Raw genomic sequence first — 20,168 nt, 5'->3', positions numbered from 1 at the left:
TGCCCTTTAGAGCTCCCGCTACAACCCCCACCCCTTAATCGTATATGTGTGTATACAACATTTACTCCCATCCATCTTTTCATCCGCCCCTTTTTTTTTTTTTTTTACCTTTTATGTCCCCTCTTCTTCCCCAGTCACCGGGGAGAAATATATGCATCGCTCCCTCGTGTTGTGGCAACAGCTGCAGAGGCAGAGAAAGAGAAGGGACTGAATGGTGTAAATAAAAAAAAAATAAAAAAAAAAGGCTCACACAAAGGTTATCCATTCATATCGCTTTCGGTAACACGGGGAATGAAGGCTTTGTTTAAGTTGATTGCATGACCACCTCTTTGTTGCACTTGACAGAGACCTTTCTGTACCACGCAGCCGAGGAGAAGACTTGAAAAGAATACGAACAACACCGGATCGCCCCTCGTGCTCTCGCAGTTCAAAGCCGTGCCTTTATGTTCCTTTTTTTTTTTTTTTCGAGGAGTCAGAATTACCGAGAAAGGAAAAAATTTACATATAAATGCGACCAGGAATGATTCATACTTAAACGTCGTTACCTACTGACCTAGAAAGAGAAGAGGGCGCGACTGTGTTGGTGGTGAATAGACTTTCGGGTGAGTAAGAACGAAGTCAGCACTTTCCCGCTTTTTAGTCGCACATGAAAGTCAGCAGCTTTGTGAAAATTTCAGCCGCTGCTGCTGCTGCGCGAGGAATAATGTGACTATTTGCAACATCAGCAATATCTTCTCCCGACAGTGAACAGTTGGTCTGTCTCCTTCAGAGAAACGCCAAAAACACAACAAGTCCCGGTTTCCGGAATAGGTTCAGTTTTTGTTGACGCGCCGCAATCGCGGTGGTTTGCACTGAGGAAGACAGATGGACTGGCGCGATGACAAACTGTCAGCTGCTCCGAGTGTGTTGCGTCACGTAAAAACTCAAAATATCACGGACACTGTCGGTAGATTTCCATTTTTTTGCTCTCATCTGACAATCTTCTTTGGCAGACGCGGAAGGCGACGAAAGAGTCGAGAGAGAGAGACAGACGAGCGCTCGCGTTTCAGGACGCGAGGCGAGCTGCGAGAAAAGACAGTTTCGTTGCGAAACTTTCCATTCATAATGAATAGCCGGGCTCACAAAACACAGCGCTGGCACACTCAGCCGGGCTGCTTCTGAGCGCTTGTTAAGCAAACTGGTCCCACTGGCTGCCTTGCGCTCTGTCACTGTGGCTGGTTTTTGTGTCCCCCCCCCCCCCCCCCCTTGAAACGTTTGTGATTTCCCCAGCCACCGGGCAAGTGGCCGCCGCCAAGTGCCAAAGCCTGGTCACAGAGAGCGGCACTGTGGCCGATTATCTCATGAAAAAGAAGCTAAAAAGCGGGAAAAAAAGAGGAATGGACAAGGCCAGACATGAGAAAATGTGGAATGATAAAGCTATGCAAATCATCATCTGAGGGTTGTGGACACACAACAGCCTGCGGGGCAGTGCGGCAGCCAGCAGAGTGAGTCGGGATAGAGCGGGCTTTAGGAAGTGGCCTCTGGAGAAAGAGCAAAACCCCCGTCAGCCTGGAGCAGGTCGCCTGCTTTTGTGATTCCCCCCCCCTCCCCCCCCCATACTAAGCTTCTTAACAATGCAGCCAAAATTTGCTTGATCTCCTAAATTCATATTTACTGCAATTGTATCGCGAAAAGATAAAAGAACATAAACCAAAATCCGTTTACGGATGCTTAATCCATTGTTGTTGGACGGGAAAAGGAAATGGGAGATTGCAATTTCATGCCCGGGATTAATGCGTTATTCCCCCCGGATGATTAATGTTTAGCGTGAAATCTTAACGCTCAAGTAAAAGTGATACGCTGCGAATCAAACAGACGACTTGGGACAAGAATCAACGAACCTGCTAGTCGACGGAAGTATTGAAAAGGTTTAATAGTGAGTCATATTTCGCTCGTCGCGTGCGGATCTTTTCGCTCAGAGTGGCTGTTTGCACGGTGGAGACAGAAAGTTTAATCCTCCCTAAAGGAAGACCTTCTATAGGAGCCTATAAAAAAGCGATTAGCAGCGGAGGTTAGTCCATTACTCTTCCCTCTTTGCTGCTATCAAGAGCCGCGATAATGAGAGGACTCGCTGGCATCTTGAGTTGTTGAGTTATATTTATCCCGTCTTTTGTTTCAGTCGGAAATGGATTTCTCTGCTCCGGTGCCAGCTCGATCAGTCAGCGTCCAAGAAAGCTCAACACATCTTTGCCTGCGTTCATCCGCGCTCCCAGCCACCGCGAGGAAAACGACACAGTAGTAGTAAAAGTGGAGGGACGGCACCCTCCGAAAAAAAACCCCACAAGACCTCCGCTAACTGCCATCATTTCACTCCGCTCGGTTTCACGTGCCGTTGGAGGCAATTACGCCTAATATTTCCCTCTGAGAATTAAAAATTCCATCCACATTTGTGTTTATCTCAAGCCATTACCGCGCAAATTGTATAAACTGCTTTTTGTTTATCTTTTTAGGCATCATACGCGCGAGGCCTTTGAGCTCAGCTGAAAGCGCTCCAATTTAGCGGAGCGCAGTAAATGAATGCGCACTTGACCGCGATTAAGCGCGTGCTCTGAGGGCACTCCAACAGAGCACTCTGCATCCCGCGTTTTAATAGTACCGTCTTTGTTGGTGACCCGTATCAGTGCGCTCGCTCGTGACCGTGTGAGTTTAGAGGCCTTTGCGACGACGCCTTCAATTGCCTTTCAGTGAATCGCGCCCATTGAGAGCAGCCTCGGCGCTTCATCCCGTCTGAGCCTCGCGGAGTTATTACTCCAATGAATGCGTACACAAGATTATTCAACCCCCCCCCCCCCGCCCGGATGTTCAGATGTTCCACGGGAAAGCATGTCATCATGACACAGGAATAATCGGGCGAGTCTCACCACAGCTTCTTATCCCTGAATGCAAACAAGGCCACGTGTATCTAATCTTTCCCTTTTAACCCCCGTCTCTGCAGAGCCCTCCTCCCGCTTCGCACACTTCAAACTCTGTTTGAGCAAACACACGCTGGTATTACGCCTAAAACCTATGACATCCACCGAGAGGGAGAGATTACAATGTCATTGTTATTCTAATGATTCTGGTTTCCCCCCTCCCACAGCCGCCGCCTCCCTCTCGCGCTCTCGTACGAGCGCAGACGTGCGCATATCGACAATCAGGAGGCGCGTGCACATGCAGTCGGAGGCCCGCAGACACAAATCCTGCACCCACGTACATGAATTATCCCACTTTTCTTTCTTTTCCCCTCAATCCAATCTGCTGACATAACCAACAGCCCCCGCGTACGTCTCCTATTAAATTGGGAGGTTGGATCCGGAAGGTGCGATCTTCTCAGGCAGTCGCACCACCGGTAGCTATGCGGCGCACGCCTCATCATCGCTGTCTGTCATCCTGTGAAAGCAGCTTTCTATTAGGAGGCATTTCCATAAATCTAAATTGTAAAAGGGGGCCTCGGCAAAGGAGAGGCGAAGAGGGGAATCCTCGGTGGGCGAGGAAAACAAACAGAGCGGGATGTCGCAGGGGGCCACGGGATCAGATACCTCGCCTCATCTCACACGGAGATTGCAGCACAATCGGGCTCTTTGATTGACGGCGTACAGATTTCATCCACTCGGAGGGACTTAACTATTCCTGAGGCGCGCTCGCAGATGTCCCGTCACTTATAGCGCTATAAAGAAAGACGTCTGCGGAGGAATGCAGCTGTAGAACACGAGAGGTGAAGTAGCTGTGGTCGGTGGAGTCGAAAATGAATCATGTTTATATGAATTATTGAAGACGGGAGATGTGCAGACACACAGAGCTCCAGATGAGGAACATCTGTACAATCTGGAGTCTGACTCTCCTCTAGTTATTCTGTTTTCCTACCGTATTTCCAGCAGCCAGCATCAGCTGGCATACATCATTACATTCAGGAGAATCAGAAGTTTCAGTCCCGAGTCCCAATTTTACCTTTGGTTTGTCTGAGAATGGATGAATCGACCAGAGTTGAAAAGAAATGGCAGTCAGAATTAGGTGCTTTCTTCTTTTCCTTTCTTTAAGAAGACGTACTTTTTGACTTTTATGTCTAGATCTGACCTTTCCTAACCAAGATAGAGCCAATGATTGTAATATAATCCTGTGGTGCAATTGTATTTTCATTTACTGACCATGCGGAGGTGTCTAAAAGTAAGCGAGTGAATAGAAAAGTTATTCGACCATAAGAGAGGACACTGGAGCAAAAGTGCCTTTTTAGAGAAATATCCATCGATAATGAACAACAGAAAAGTAGCTTGGCTACAACTGATGCTTGTCGGCCCAGAGGAGGAAACTTCATGGGTTTCTGTGACCGGTCAACGCTGCAGAGCGTGATCGTGTAAGGAAGTTCACCACGGAGCCCCTGAGGGCCCTAAAGCTGAGAAACTCTGCTTGATCTGACTTTTTTAGCGGTTCAAAAGTTGCAAAACATTTTAGAATAAAACACCGGTCATTTCTGAGGCCGGGTTCTCGTTTCACTGGATAGCCAAACACTCCTCCTCCTCAATAAAACCCAGGTTGTTTGCTGAGGTTTAAATTCTGAACTTCACTCGAAACTCCATTACATTTCTCATGTCACCCGCTGCTACACTCTGGCCAAATCTTGAGGCGCATTTAAGAGTTGTTGGAGCAGACAAATGGACTTGGCCGACTGCAGAACTTGGCTGGTACACCGGGTAAAGCAGGTGCAAAGGACAGCCAGAGGGGCGTTCGTCTGAGCGGGCGGGCAATTGCGCGTCCTGCGTGGAGCAGAAACGAAATGAAATGAATGGCTCGGCTCGTCACGGCCTCGCTGCAATCAGATTACATAAACTCCAGGTCGTTTAATGTGCCGCGGAGTCGAACACAAAGCAGAGGACTGGCCGCGGCGAGGGGCGGGCCGAGCCAAGAAGACACAGATGACATGAGCCCAAACAAGGGCAGACGACAGAGCCACCTGTGTGTTTTTCATGCATGCATGTGTGTGTGTGTGTTTAAGTACCAGCTCTAAAAGCAGTGTCTGTTTCTCTGCACTGGTTCGCCTTGATGTATTTGCTTACTTTATCAGGCGACTCTGCCTGCAGAGGTGTTATCTGCCCACAGCTGCACTCTGCCAAACAAAGCGTGGACTCTGACCTTTGGTGTGCAGTCGCCGAGCCAGAGTAAAGGCACCGGCGGCCCTGAACCCTTTCTGTCAAATAATCACGCCAAATCCGCAGCGAAGCACCGAACTGCTGTGCAGAATGAGGCAGAATGATGACGACGATCACGTGATAAAAAATGGCTTCCGTTTCAGTAGCCACCGTTTCCCTCACCACCCCCCCACCCATCGTTTGTCTCATCGGGATCAGAGTGGCGCTGGAGCATGGCTCGGAAGGGTGACTATGCTGGGGGTGGGGGGGATTGAGAGAGAGGAGGGAGGGAGGAGAGGAAGGGGAGAAGAAAAGGGGAAGGGGAGCAGTAAAGTACAGTTGAGATAAGGGGACGGAAACGGTGAATGATGGCCTGTGAAAGTGAGCGAGGAGGGGCGAGGCAAAACCCCCTAGTTTGAGCGTGTGAAAAGAGGGATGGAGGAAGGACAGTGAGAGGAGGGCAGACGGAGGAAAAAGAGGAAGGAAGGAAGCAGAGAGAGAGAGAGAGATAGAGAGAGAGAGGGAGGGAGGGAGGGAGGCAGCCATCACTCCAGCTGGGTAACAAGCCGTTACAGCCGCAGCGGCAGCCACAACTCCAGAAGTTGGCACGCTGCGTCCACTATTATCTGGAGCAAATTTACACAGCCTGGCTGGCACACTCTGGGGGGGAGGGGAGGAGGAGGAGGAGGAGGAGGAGGAGGAGGAGGGGAGGCCGGTCAAAGAGTGAGAGGAATGAGGAGAAGCAGGGACATGCAGGGGGAAAAGGATGTGAACAGAAAATATGCAGATAGTACTATTATTTTGGTCTAAATGTGTACTATATCCACTCATTAGACAATGAGACCTGTTATTTCAGTCAGCAGACAGCAGATGAGATCCGGAATGGTTACGTAAGAGTCTCTGGGGGGGATGGGAGGGAAAAAATAAAAAAATTATGGGAACCCTGTCAGTCAAAGTAATCCCCCTTCAGTTTCTCCCGCTACCGTTTCATCTACCGCCTGTATGATATAGCTCCACTGTAATCACACGCTGGCTGAGAGGATGAGGCTACTCCCGGCTGGCTAACACCCCGGCGCTGAGAGGCGCAGCAGGAAACACTCTCCTCCTGAGCTCCTCCGTCAAAAACAAGGGGAAAAGATCACTGCGGATGGCTACGTGGCTTAAGCGGCGCGGCGCTACGCAGGTGAGGTGATATACGCTGAGATGTCTAAAAAGGGCAAGCGCCGCCAAATTTCCTGATCGTGTGTGAATGCAGTGCACTTTTCCAGAGAAAGCAGCTGGTGATCCAATACATTGTCTCCAGTGATGTCACTCAGCGGCTGAGCGGCATTGTTTTGGAAAAAAGGAAAAGGGAAGTGTGGAATGATAAAGGTTCTATCTCCTGGTTCTGCTGTATCGATTTTGATTGGCTGTCCATGATGAGTCGGCGATGACAGACTCGCTCCTCCACACCCACAATCAGTGGCGTGCACAGACTTTTTGAAGGGCAGGGGTGAAACGAAGGGCACTTTAGCGAGTGTTTTGGCTCCCAAGAGGGCAGTTTATCATGTTTTAACCAGCCATGGGGGCAGTTAAGTGTGTTTTGCCAACCATGAGGGCACTTTAGCACTTATTTTGGCTGCCAAGAGGGCACTTTAGCACGTTTTGGCTCCCAAGAGGGCACTTTAGCATGCGTTTTTGTGACCCAAGAGGGCAGTTTATCATGTTTTAACCAGCCATGGGGGCAGTTTAGTGTGTTTTGCCAACCAAGAGGGCACTTTAGCGCGCATTTTGGCTGCCAAGAGGGCACTTTAGCGTGCGTTTTGGCTCCCAAGAAGGGCACTTTAGCATGCGTTTTAGTGACCCAAGAGGGCAGTTTATCATGTTTTAACCAGCCATTGTGGCAGTTTAGTGTGTTTTGCCAACAAAGAGGGCACTTAAGCACGCGTTTTGGCTCCCAAGAGGGTAATTTAGCTCACGATTTGGCACCCAAGAGGGCACTTTAGCGGACGTTTTGGCTCTCAGGAGGGCACTTTAGCCATGTTTTTCAACAATTGCCCCCCCCCTTGTGCACACCACTGCCCACAATGCAACACTGAGTGACATCACTGGAGGAAATTTATCAGATTAAATGCAGAGCCACAAAAAGGCATTTACATTGTACTCATTTCCTTTATACACAATGGTTCAACACAAGGCCTGTGAACACATTTCAATTTGTAAAATTGGTGGAGTGACCCTTTAAGCATGATGAGATACAGTAGCCCATATGGATCAGTGCTGTGATCAAACTCTGAACAGTGACAATGGGGATTATTATGTAATACACACATGGAACCAGGAACGCTCGCAGCTGTAGCTCTAACTAAAAAAAAAAAAAAGAAAAAATCATTATCTGTCAATGCAATTAACATGACGGTGGAGCGTGTGTGATCCCCACCCCCCGCCTCGCCTGCTCGCAGTCCTGGCAGCGTGCATGGCGACTGGCACGGAAAATAAAAAACTACACCAGGCGCCAGTCAGAGCCACGGTGACAGTGTATTGATAAGAGGCTGTCATGTGATCAGCCGAGCCGTCATGTGACTGTCGGCGTGGTCTCTACGTGTTCCGAACACATAAAATTGCTCTCTGCCAGCCTGTGTCAGCACGCATGTGGCCAATTTCGTTCTTTGCGCTCATCCTCGACGGCAGACAGTTTCTCTCCGGGACTCTCTCCGCTGGGTTAATGATGTTTACAGCTAGCCACGCTCCTTCGCTGACATTTTGACAAACACAGCGAGACTGCATAAACAAGCACTCAGCTTCCAGTCGTGACAGGGCTTTTTTTTTTTTTCTCGCCGTCTCTCACACGAAGCTTGGAAAACACAGCTATCTTTCCGGCGGGCCCGGTCCGAGCTCCGGTGCACTTCGCAGTCCGCTCACACTCCCAGCCTGCTCGGGGTCAGCAGTAGCTCCAGACACACACACACACACACACACACACACACACACACACTTGGCTAGCTTATCTCCACACTCATGACTGTGACGTATTGCGATGGAAGCACTTGAGAGAAGTAAAACCGCCTCACCCCGGTGACCCGTCTTTTTCTTCCCTCCAGACTCAGCGCCAGAGTATAAACATCATGCCTTGTTCTCCACGTTGGCCGCCCCTCCGTTTTCTCACCAAACTCAATTAAGGGTCGACGGAGGCCAAACATTCGAGTTTGACCGAAACCAGACGGCCTCTGTCAAAATAACAGCGCAGATAAGACTTCATGTGAAGAAAAGAGCTGTCTGTGTGCGTCCACAGTAGCAGCGGCAACAAAACCAGACGCCTGAACATCATCTGATGTGTGAAACAGATCTCAGTCCGCATCAGGTAAATCATCTCAACACAGTTCATTTGAGCTCTGGTCGTGTTGTGGAGGAAGGAAACGCTCGCGCATTGTGTTCAAGACCGGCCGTTCTAAGTTTCAAGCACTTAATTGTCATATTCATAACAATTGCAACGAAGCAGTCGCTGGCAGTGAGGTGCCTAATTGTCAAACTGCCTCCGACAGGATGCTTTAAAAAGGGAAATCATGCAAGTAAAAATGAGACATAAAATCCCGCAGAGGATAAACACAGCTCGATCAAATGTAACACAGTGGCAGGCAGGTGAGTAACACGGTGGTGTCTGTCTCTCAAACACCATTAGGGTCTATTTTGCCGGCCCTTTCTGCTCCGGCACATATAACAGATGCATTATCACACAGTTGCAAAGGGCTCAGCCTCTCTCAGTCTGCTCCGCTCTCTCTACCTCGGCCCGCTGGAAGGCCCTCTAATTTCATCAGAGGTGATAAAACACCATAAAATCAAGTCTGCGGCTAGTTACTTAGCCCAATCTCCCTTTGGATGAGAGGCAATAACAGCATGTGGTGAGGAAATTGGGTGCTTACTCACACAGAAGGATGCATGCCTCGCAAGCAGAGTGGACTGTTTTGTGTGAAGACTGCCCGCCACAAAGCCGAACAATGGTTCTCGTCTCTCTCTCCCTCGCTCTCTCTCCGTGTATACAGCAGTTATTTTAACAGGCGGCGAGGGGTTGATAAAAGCCCATATGTGCCGCTGTTGTAGGACGACTGTAAGCAGCCAACAACGTGATAATATGTGAATCTTTACTTTCAGCGAATATAAATAAATGAACGAATGCGGTGGATTCACCGACCGGAAGATGATTCGCTTGTTAAACTTTCCCTAAAAGAACAATTCGTGGGGGCGAGAGGGCGAGTAACCTCGACGGCGCCCTGGAATAGCACAGACGGTGCTTGGAACGCTTCCTGAAAAGTTTTAGTACGTAAGGGAAGTGAAGTTGCAGAACTGCTCCCACAGACCTCAGCTCGGAGGAGAGCTTACACTACATTTGTATGCGAGTCCAAGTAGGACTCGCGATGAATATGAATAATAAAACAGAAGCGAGAGCGCTGCAGTAAGCATTAGTTCAGCCTTGCGCATGGTGGGCGTATAAAATCCACCTGATCATCCTCTGGGGGTGCAGCGGCAGCCGCAGCCGGGCCATGCCAGGACAGGACAGAGGAGGATGGGACACGGCGGGCTGGCTGACTGGGTGACTCGCTGTATCAGTGCTGAAGCGCGCATGCATGCCTTCCGGCCTGTTCCGTGTGAACCCCGTACAGGATGCGGCGCTGGCTGGATGGAAGGGTGGAAAATCAGCACGGGCTGGCTTCCTGCGAGCCAGCGGAGCAGACGTATCACCACAGCAAGCACCTTTCTATCAACACACAAGGAGGAAGTTTCAGGGAAGACTGTTAGAAACTGACAAACATATCAGACGATTAGTTCATTACACGGGCTCCTAAATCACAAACCGCCGGATCAATCTGGATTGATCTTTCAACTCGATGATGAACGATCTAATAGAATGGATGCGGAGGGGAAAACATCGATCCGCATCATCATGTTTAAGATACGCCTTTATTTTGAAATTCCCACGGCAGGTCCGTGTCACCTTGCGTCCAAGTACAAGTGCACCTCCTTCCTAGACGTTAAAATAGTGCCAGGCAGGTTGTGGCGAGCAGCCAAGTAAAAGACAATGAGGGTATAAATCTGCAGCGTGTGGATGTATTCTGGACTTTGGAGAAAAAGACGGTCAACAGACCAACAGGACATCTCACTCAGCGGTCTGTGAAGTTGTCGCTTTAGCTACGTCAAGATCAGCTGCCCCGGTTTAACAATGAAATTCAACCGCGGTGTCCTGTGGGGAGACACAGTAACTTACAGCATCAGTGAGTAAGAGGAGTAAAAATGATTTATGTAACTTAATAAGCTATGAGAAGAGGAAAAGTCCGCTAGCTGCTAGGCTAATTAACGCAACCAACAGGCAAAAGAGCGGAGTTGGACAGTTTAAGGCACGACAGGCAACTGGCTTTAATTTAACAGCCCATGCTTTATTATAAATATTCAACTGTTTGCGTATCCTGCTGATAATAGTTCCCTGGAGGAAACTATGAAACAGAAAACATCTTATTGGTTCCTCTACGATAAAAAGCAGATCAGAGGCCAGGCTGCGTCACGGTACACAATCGCTCTCAATCTCTTTGTTTTTCAGTGTCCTTCAAAAGAGCCTCAATCACTCGCCAATGTTTTTTACAAAATACCTCGACATACATAGTGTGACAGTACTGAACGATGGACTATTGGTGCTTTCACAAAACATTAGCACAACGACACACCTGATGAATAATCATCAGTTATGTGGATATGATGACTGCGTGGGTGAAGGCAAGTGTTAAAAGGATTATGGTAAGAGGTAAGGTCAAAAAATGACCTTTCTTTACTGTGATGTAGCCTTTTAAAAACCAGGAAAACACAACACCGACTCAATATCAAGCTATAACGGTATACAAAGTCTCCGAACATGATATCGTCTCATATTGATTGCTGATTCCAATCTAATTTGCATCATGGAAAATATCGTATTGTTGCCCAAAGTATCAAAACAACAGTCAGCGACTAAAACGCTCAACATTTTTTTCTCCTGTAAAAAATAAAATAAACATTTTTTGAAACTCAGCAAAAGTCCAGAGACGGGTTGGTGTCCGCCGCAGTGACTTACAGCACGTGCCCTGGAGTATACAGGCATGCACAAAACGCCGCGAAGCCCATTTATTATTACGCATGTGGCACAGCAGCGCCGCACCTCATGCAGCAGGATGGGTGAGCAGTGGGGAGGTGGAAGGAAGGAAGGAAGGAATGTCATGGTGACCTAGAAGGTCTGTGATGAAAAATAGAGCGTTGGCAGAGTAAAAGCAGCGCGCGGTATTATTCACTGTAGCTGTGAAGGTTGGCCATTGTGCTGCATAACACGCAGGAGACGGAGGCAGCGTCTGTGTGAGCATTATAGTCCGGCGCTGCCATGAAAAGAGAGAACAGCGAAAGCGCGAGAAGGCGTCCGGCGCTCATTATGTTCAAAGTCACAGGGACATGAGGGGGAAAATAGGAAAAAAAGTCTCCACGGACTTCTTGGGATTATATTTTGTGACCTGTAAACATCGAGGCCGATACAGAAAGACCACCGAATTTTATTCGCCCAGTGTGCTTTTTCTTTTTGTTTCCTTCTTGCTCTCGCCTCCTTTAAGGCGCCATCTTTCCCTCCAGGCGTTGCACCTGCGCCAACTCTGCCCTCTTTGGTGATGCTAAAAACAGAGTTCAACTGTCCTCCATCAGCTTCCGGGTCGGGGAAGTCCCGACGAGTCGATTACCGAGTGCAGTAGAGTTCCGCGGCTCATGGATGAAAATGTATGATTATGACTCCATGGAAAAGCAATCAAAGTTCATATGTGTCTTACCTGCCAGTTTATAACAGTTATTATCGAGAGCGGACAGGGAAAAGAACAGAATTGAGCATTTCTAACTGCACTCGGTAATCGTCGCGTCGGGACTTCCCCGACCCGGAAGCTGATGGAGGAGAGTTGAAATCTGTTTTTAGCTTCCCAATAGCTTCCCTAGCTAAGCTAGCGGAGGTTAGATGCCCCGGACTATGTGCTGAGACCCTATTTGTACTGTTGCTGAAGTTTGGTGCTGTTCTGAGCATTATTTGTGGCTTTTTGGTGGCGGTTTATGTTTGGATCCATTTACTGCAGTGTATTGTTGTCGTGCGGTCGTTTCTGAGGTTGATAAAACTCCGTAAATTAGCGGCCTGCTAACTTGATCTCTCGAGAGGGAGTCTAACACAGTTTCACGGCGTGTTAGACCATGGATTAAACTTACACCGGAATATCCCTTTAAGGCGCCGTCTTTCCCTCCAGTCGTTGCACCTGCGCCACCTCTGCCCCCTTCGGTGAACCGAGTCCAGTCAAGCTGCCTGAAATAGATAGGAGGCGACTGAGGCGACAGTGTAAATGCTTACACTGTACGAGACTCTCGGCTGTCGGAGCCGCTCTGAGGCTGTCAGAGCTGCATGAAGAGCCACTAAAGCCCGTCCGCTACGTCGGTGAACCTGGGAATAAGTGCTTCACACTCATTTTCATAGGCCAGAGGCTCCGCTGTAGATATAACACGGAGATAGTCGGGCCATCCATATTCTCCAGACAGACACTGGAGAGCATCTCTTATGTATGGCCGCTGAGCCTCATGCAACTGTCCGTCACTATTCTTCTCGCGCTACATCTTGATACGGGCACCCAGTGGAGGGGGATCTCTGGGATGTAATCGCACATACTTGCGGGAGAATAAGTCGGTCTTGAGGGGGGGAGTAACGTTGAAAACTCATGGCAGGAATTGTCTAAATCCGGGCTCCAGTGAGAAACGGGACTGTAATTCGCACAATGCTTTGACTGCGCGTCGTGTAAAATGCCGGAGCGCGAGAGAAGTACACGTATAAAGAGCTTAAGTGCAACAGCTCTCAACTGGAGCATCCTGCCGTCGCCGTTAGTCGCCAGATCACATTTCAGCAGCGCGGCCTCTCTCCGAGTGCAGCGAGTTGCCTTTTCTCGAGCGTTAAGTTTGATCAAAGACTAATCTCCGCTGGTAAGATGATTAAAATTAGCATCTGTTTCATTGTTGGGGAAGCGAGGCCGGCTGGGACCAGATCCCACAGTGCAACAGGGAGAGAGAGAGAGACAAAAAGACAGACAGCCAAAAAAAAAGAGAGAGGCGAGAGAGAAATAAGAGCAATAAAGAGGCGAGAGAGAGAGAAAGAGCAATATCAAGAGAAGAAAAGGGGGGAGCAATAAAGAACACGAACAGACAGAGCAATAATAACTGAGAGTAAATCAAAGAAAAGAGCGTTGGTTCCCGCGCTTGGTCAGTACGGCCGATGCCAAAACCCGGGCGATCTGAATTCCTCGGCGGTGGCTTTTACCTCGCATTAACTTTTAGTTTTCCCCCCCCCCCGCCTCCCCTCAGACCGCACACATAGATGATGAAGCTGAGGGAGGGATGCTGCGGCTTGACTGCTTTAAAAGCGATCATACTGGGCCACGGGTTTAGTGAGGCAGTAAAAATGAGGCTTCTGAAAGCCAGCCAGCCCCCCCCCCCCCCCCCCCCTTTCCTCTCCATCCGAACGAGAGACGTAACCGAAGCCTCTCGATGATAAGTACGCTGTGGCGGAGGACATGATGAAATTAATGCCAGCATCAGAGTCAGCATAAACACAGCAGCGGGCAGGCTGGAGTGTTTTCCCCCCCCCCTCTCCATCCATCCGATCGCCACATTCTGTCGTTCTCTCCGGTTGTGTGTGTGTGGGGGTGGGGGGGGGGGGTGGGGGGGGGGGGGGGGGGGGGAGGCGGGGAGGTTGGGGTCCTTGGCAGCGGCTCGTATTAGCCAAACAAAACAGCCCCATAAACTGCACCAGCAGCGGGCAAAACATATAATCATACTCCAGCAGAAAAGTGCAATAACAGGAAAGAGAAAAGCGATAAAATCGACTGTTTGCTACCCTCGAGAAAATGTAACGAAGGAGGGGAAAAAAAAAAGAAGAAAAAAAAAAAAAAAGGCCCCATTCAGCATTTCATCAGTAACATAAATAGGAGCAGCTGGGGCAGACTAACATGCTGAAGTGGGCTAATTAGGACACTTGGTGGTTGGTTTCGCTGCTGTTTTCGGTCTGACTGAGACCGACACAAGTCAATGAGAGCGTTTTCCCATCAGTCTGGAGTATTATACTTCCACACACACACACACACACCTAGATCATCTACCAGCCTGTTCCGCACAGACACTAAACGAGGACTAGTTAGTCGTTCTTTAACTAACGGTGTCACTCAGTTACACCTCTGTCGGGCCACACAGCGGCTTTTGACTTCTATGAAAAACAGTTTCGGCTTCCTGTTCCGTCCCTCCCTTCCAGCTTCCTCTGCTCTTCCTGTCTGACTCAAACGTCAAGCATTAAAAAACTCGGACCTCCCCCGTTTCTTCCTCTGTTGTTGTCCCACAGGCTGACCCGGCTGGGTTTCAACACAGCCGAAACCTCTGAGGGGGGGCAAACTGAGCCGAGTGACCTCTGACCTTCGATCGGTCAAAAAGGTGAAATGTAGGAGAAGTGTGCCGGTTTGTCTCTTTGCATGTGGATCTCTTATTTCTAAAAGGTTGCTAATGATAATAATAATAATAATAATAATCCGCCTCCTGATGAACATTCTTATCATCGTCTCGATCAGAAAATCTTTCATCTGCACATGCCGGCCTCGACAACATGAATTATCGACGGTACTATCTTCCTCAAGTAGGAAATTATCTTGCAGAAGGCGTCTCTCAGTCTTGCTCGGTGTTTCAGTTAAATTAAGTCATCTATCTGGGCTACTACTGCATTTTAGATCGCGCCGTTACTCTGCAGCTAATTCCTCCGCACTTCCTTTCATTTAAAGACTTTCCCAGTAAAAAAAAAACCTTTTTTTATTGCCAGAAGTTACAAGCGGCTCCGATTTTTCATTTTTTCATTTTTTCTTTGCGCTTTGTTAGAAACACTTTTGTAGCTCCGGCAGCGCTATAAAAGAAACTGCTCTAAAATAATGTAACAATGCGACTCCTGCGAGGAAAAAGAATCGGCTCCGACCGTCCTCCCGGCTGCGCCTGCGTCCAGCTTCTCTTTGCTTCTCGCTTTTCTTCCGATTGGCTGCGTCAGAGAGCGGTGTACAAAAGAGGAGGGGTTGTTTAACTTGACACAAAGCTACTGTACGCGTAACCGCGCCTCGGGGAGCCGGGCGGGCGCACACACAACCACACACACACACACACACACACACACACCGCGTTTCAGCTTTTCAGACCTTAAGCTATTGAAGCTACTCGCGCTTTGTACGGCAGAACCCACCAACACTGTAGCCTTGGCAAAATAAACAAAGACAAGGTGTCCTCTATCAGGCCTGTCAATGTCTGCACACAAGGAAGCCATGAAGGATTTACACTGTGGTAAGACGAGGTGTGTGTGTGTGTGTGTGTATCTATGTGTGTGTGCACTCTAACAGGTAAGAAAATAGGCTTCTGTGCACTCTGGATCTATTCAACATTGAAAAACGTTTTTTCTAATTTTCTCTTCTGTCGGAGGATGCACAGCGGCGGGTCCCAAAACGCAGGTGAATGTGAAAAATGTGCTGACTTCCTCCCAGCATCTAAGCAGCCTGCTCAGTCTCCCCCCCCCCCCTCCAGCCAGCCAGCTCGCTGCGTTTCCTCCACCCCTCCAAAACAAAACCAGGAGAGAGCGAAGAGAAGGAGGCAGGAGGAGAAGAAGAAGAAGAAGAAGAAGAAGAAGAAGAAGAAAAGCAGGTGGGTTGACGCGGAGATGTCACCGAACGCTGCTCATCACCGGCTCTGAATATGCGAAGGAATAAAACCACCCACTCTGCCCCTCCTAACTTGAAACGAACACGTAATCGTGCTGATCAAACACTCCTCTTCAGCGATGTGCGCAATCCGTTTGTGAGAAAAAAAAAAAACATTCATTAAGGTCGCCGGAAAAAAAAAAAACCCCACGCAAAAGCAAATTGCTCGGATTCAACAGTATGTTCACAAAAACAGAATGCCTGAAACGCTGCGCATCCCTTTGTAATAAAATGCAAATTCTCCTCACCTGTTCACCCCCTGTCAGGTTGAACATGTTCTCCCGCGAAAAAGTGTGGGGGAGGGCTGGCGGCGGCGGAGGCAACGAGGCCTGTGCAAAGTGCTTAACGGTAAACATCGTACCTACGAGCTCGGAGATGCCTTCTGCGATGAGGACAGCAACATAAATATAAAATCTTTTTTTGTTTTTAATTCCCAGCTTTTCTCCTCTCGCTCCTCTCTGCGGGATGGGGGAGGAAGTAAAGGTGCGTTTGGAGGCTGTGGCTGCAGCAACGTGTCAGACATCCTCCGAGCGCGCCGCCCGCGCGGATCAGCTGGTTAACAGCGCCGGCTCTAGTGGTGCAAATCCCTAACTGTTGCAGATTAAGACAAGAAAGGATGCTCCATCATTTGCTTTCAAGTACAAACCTGCCCGGCCTTCCCCACTCTCTCTCCCCCACTTCACTTCCTTCCCCTCCCTCCCTCTGCCTCCCTCAGGCAGCCAAATGTTTCAGAGCCAGTCGTATTTAATCAACATCTTCACGGACAACACGAGGATTTCAAGTCCTCCGCTGCAGACGGCTCGGCTGTCACACTCCTGGAGTAATTGTCTTAGGTACCCTGATTCATTCCCCTTAAACGCTACAGAAATGACAGAAACGCCTCTGACCTACATTGCGGCTGATGTGTGAAGAAAAAGTAGTGATTTTTATTTCGTGTGATATCGCATCATATCACTTACTCCGCGTTTACGATTCCCCCACTCCCCCCCCCTTGTCTTTGTGGCGCAGGTTACGCGAAGACGCCGCTGTCGTGTTTGGCGTTTCATCGGTTGTGACGGAGGCAGAACATAAAAAGAATAAAATAAAATAAAACAAACGCGTCTGTGTGGACGAGCTCCCCGCCGCTCCGCTCAGCGCGCGCGGTGTTTCCCTTTGATAGCGACGGGGGGCACTGGGAAGTAAAGAGCAGCGAAACAACAACTTCCAGCTTCCCCTCCGGTAGATCCATCTCGATAACGTTTCTGGGCCGGCAGGAGCGAATACCAGTCACTCGGCGAGCGCGCCCCGCCACTGTAACTCCATTTAGTTTGTACAGCGTGATTCACAATGGCCGTTTTGTTGATATCGTTTGATAAGACGGGCTCCCAGGAACGCTTCCAGAGGAGGGGGGAAACGGGATTTATTGTTCCCACACATTCCACAGAGCTCTACGCTTATGGCGCACAAAGCTGTAATCTTAAAAAAAAAAAAAAAAAAAAGGTCGGTCCGAGGTCGGAATCAACAACAAAAACAATTACATTCATGAAGTGTTATTAACGGTTTGAGCCCGGAGCATGCCAGGAGAGCGGCAAAAACACATCCGCCACAGACTTTGTGTGGGCTCGGTGACAAGCTGCCTCCCTCCTTTAAGCACCTTTCATCCCTTTTTTTTTCTCTCCCACTGGCTTCAGTGCGTGGATCAGAGTCACGTATTCATACATAAACATAACTGTTATCCCGGGGGGGGAGAATTCATTTCCCCCCTTGCCTGGACACTATAAATCACCTTGGGCCAAAGTAAAGAGTCTGGAAACGATGGCTGGCAGCAGCAGCTTCAGACCAAACTTTTTTTTTTCCTTTTACGATAGGCTACATCCAAGAGCCTTTCCTTCCTCGTGCTTTCACAGCCCGACCGAGCAAAAGAAGAAAAAAAAACAAAACACGGACGATCCGTGTTTTTCTTAAGCTCGGATCAACGGTCGACAAAAGTACACGAAGGCGAATGACAAAACATGGCACGGACACGCTCACAGTGCGCGCTTACACGCAACAAGAGGCCGGTTTAGAGCCGATCAGAGCGCTTCCATGATCGCAGTGGCGAACAAACATGGTGTCTGCGGAGGAATGTGTACTTCTGCAGGGAGCAGATGAAGGTATAGAGAGAAGTGTCACATATAAGAAGACAGTAGTCGAGTCATTTATTGCCTTTATGCTTCCATCAATACTTCAGGGAAGCAACTGGGCCGCCACGTCTCGTGTTTTGAAGTTGTGGGAAGTTTCAAGATCTTTCATCATCAATTTAACACAATTTACTTTGGTCGGCGAGGCCGGAAAAAAAGTTTATCGGGAGGATGTGTGCGCGCGCCAGAGACGAGACGGGGGGAGAAGATTCCCAGACGGCTTCTTCTGTTCGCTATCTCACTTCAGGAATGACATTTTTCGAAGGCCACGTTTCTCCCCCCCCCCCCCCCTTTCTTCTCTTCCCCTCCGCTCAGGGCCGAGGATGAGTCAAGGCGAGTGCTCTCGCACCGAGGCAGGGCCAATCCGCCCAGATAAGGCCATGCCTGAGTGCAACATAGTAACAATGGCTGAGGAGCTCCGGCGCAGGTATCTACATGTCACCCGGCCGGAGGGGAGGGAGAGCGAGCGCTGCACCTTCTGCCTTCAGCCTCGCTGCAGAAGAAAGTCAATACATTAAAGAACAGAGAGAATCACGTTAATGTACGTCCAGCGACCGTCCCGAGCAAACACTAGCCAGAGTCAGCGTTGTAAGAGAATTACACGCCGGTTTGAAACAGCTGAGAGAGCTAATGGCCATAATGGGCTCCTTTTGAGTCGAACGCGGCGCCGGTTTGTAATTGCAACACAGTGTATGTAGCAGAGGGGACAAAGCTGCTGTTGGCCCGGCTCCCCTATGGCACATGAGCAGACTAGACAAGCGATGTGTGTGTGTGTGCGTGCGCCCCCTTTCTTGCTGCAGTAACCATGGCGACAGTGGCAGACAGGGGGCATCCTCATCACCAGGGGGCAGTGTGGGCAGCGCAGCATGGCGTTGCCCTCGCTGCCAACCCAGGTGCCTCGTGTAACGCACACACACACACACACAACACACACAGACGTCGCCACACACTCACACACACACACACACAGACGTGGTCGCCACACACTCAAAGAAAAGACACATGTGCCACACAGTCAAACACAGATAAATTAAAATGGACGCAAACACACGCAGCCATGCACACATTACACACACACACACAAACACACACACACTGTCATCTGCTCCTGACAGCTGCCCCTTGGCGTCGATACACAAGCCCCCTCCCACTCTCCCTCTATCTGTCTCTCTCTCTCTCTCTCTCCCTCCCTCCCTCCCGCTTCTTTTCGGTCGCCCACTTTATTGTCAAGTTTTTTTTTTTTCTTCCAAAAACCAAACAAAAACGCGCATCCTCCCATGACACCAGCTAATTGATTATTGATGGTGCCGGGGCCCGAACTGACTTATATTCAAACGGATGTGAAAGGAGTCAAACGGTGGGTGATGGGGGGTGAAGGGTGGGGGGGGGGGACAATGCATTCAGCGCCTTTCATGGAAAATGAACTGCGTCAAAGGCATTTGTATGTAAAGCTCGGGGTCTTTTCTTCCTCCCCCCCCCCCCCCGTCTCGGTTTCGTTGTCGTCGGTGCGTTTATAAAGATGCTCGGGCGGCGCCGGGCGGCCTCGGGGAGCGAGTCGGAGGGCGGTGTGGGTGCAGCGTCCTGAAAAACTGGCTGCCATGCTGACTGCGTTTGGGAGGAAGTGGGGAAAAAAAAAAAAAAAAACCATAACAGCCCTCATGGCTGGCTGAGGGGTGACAGTCTGACTTCCAACCGGTGTGAAGATCAGTGACAAACAAACAGCCAGACTTGTTATTCTGCGGGTCCCCGTGCCGGGACTGCTGCTGCCCTTATCGCCGGCATCGCGTAATTTTGTTACACGTGGTAAAATATAGGACGGCTTGTGACAGCGGGGATCAGATAAAGACCGAGAGAGAGAGAGAGAGAGAGCGCCCGGGCAGGGGAATGTGGAGATGGAGGCTGAATGCCTAAACAGGCTGTTGTGCGAGGGGGGGGGGGGGAAGAGAGTGATGATTGTGGCAGGCAGACCGAGGCGCTGAAGAATGGCAAGAGAGCGAAGGGGATCCTGTCCCATGGAAATGTGTCATGAAGGCAGCTTCCATTAACATCTTAATAAAGGCTTCCCAGGCCCTGGAGAGCCCTCGCGA

General features: G+C 49.5%; 1 protein-coding gene across 4 annotated transcripts in view; it reads right to left on the bottom strand.

Moving 5' to 3' along the window:
- plxna2 (plexin A2) overlaps positions 1 to 20,168 on the bottom strand; it is a 195,453-nt gene that overhangs the window by 168,635 nt on the left and 6,650 nt on the right. The window contains exon 1 of one of the 4 annotated variants that reach the window (XM_030421747.1): positions 109 to 172. The exons of the other annotated variants lie outside the window; for them this stretch is intronic. Within the exon in view, the coding sequence (XP_030277607.1) occupies positions 109 to 157 (49 nt within the window). The 5' untranslated portion in view covers positions 158 to 172. Of the gene's footprint in view, positions 1 to 108; positions 173 to 20,168 lie in introns of those variants that run through there. 4 annotated transcript variants of the gene reach the window in all.

This window comes from Sparus aurata, chromosome 7 (genome assembly GCF_900880675.1).
Source record: "Sparus aurata chromosome 7, fSpaAur1.1, whole genome shotgun sequence".
NCBI lineage: Eukaryota > Metazoa > Chordata > Actinopteri > Spariformes > Sparidae > Sparus > Sparus aurata.
This window is presented reverse-complemented; position numbering and strand designations above follow the sequence as displayed.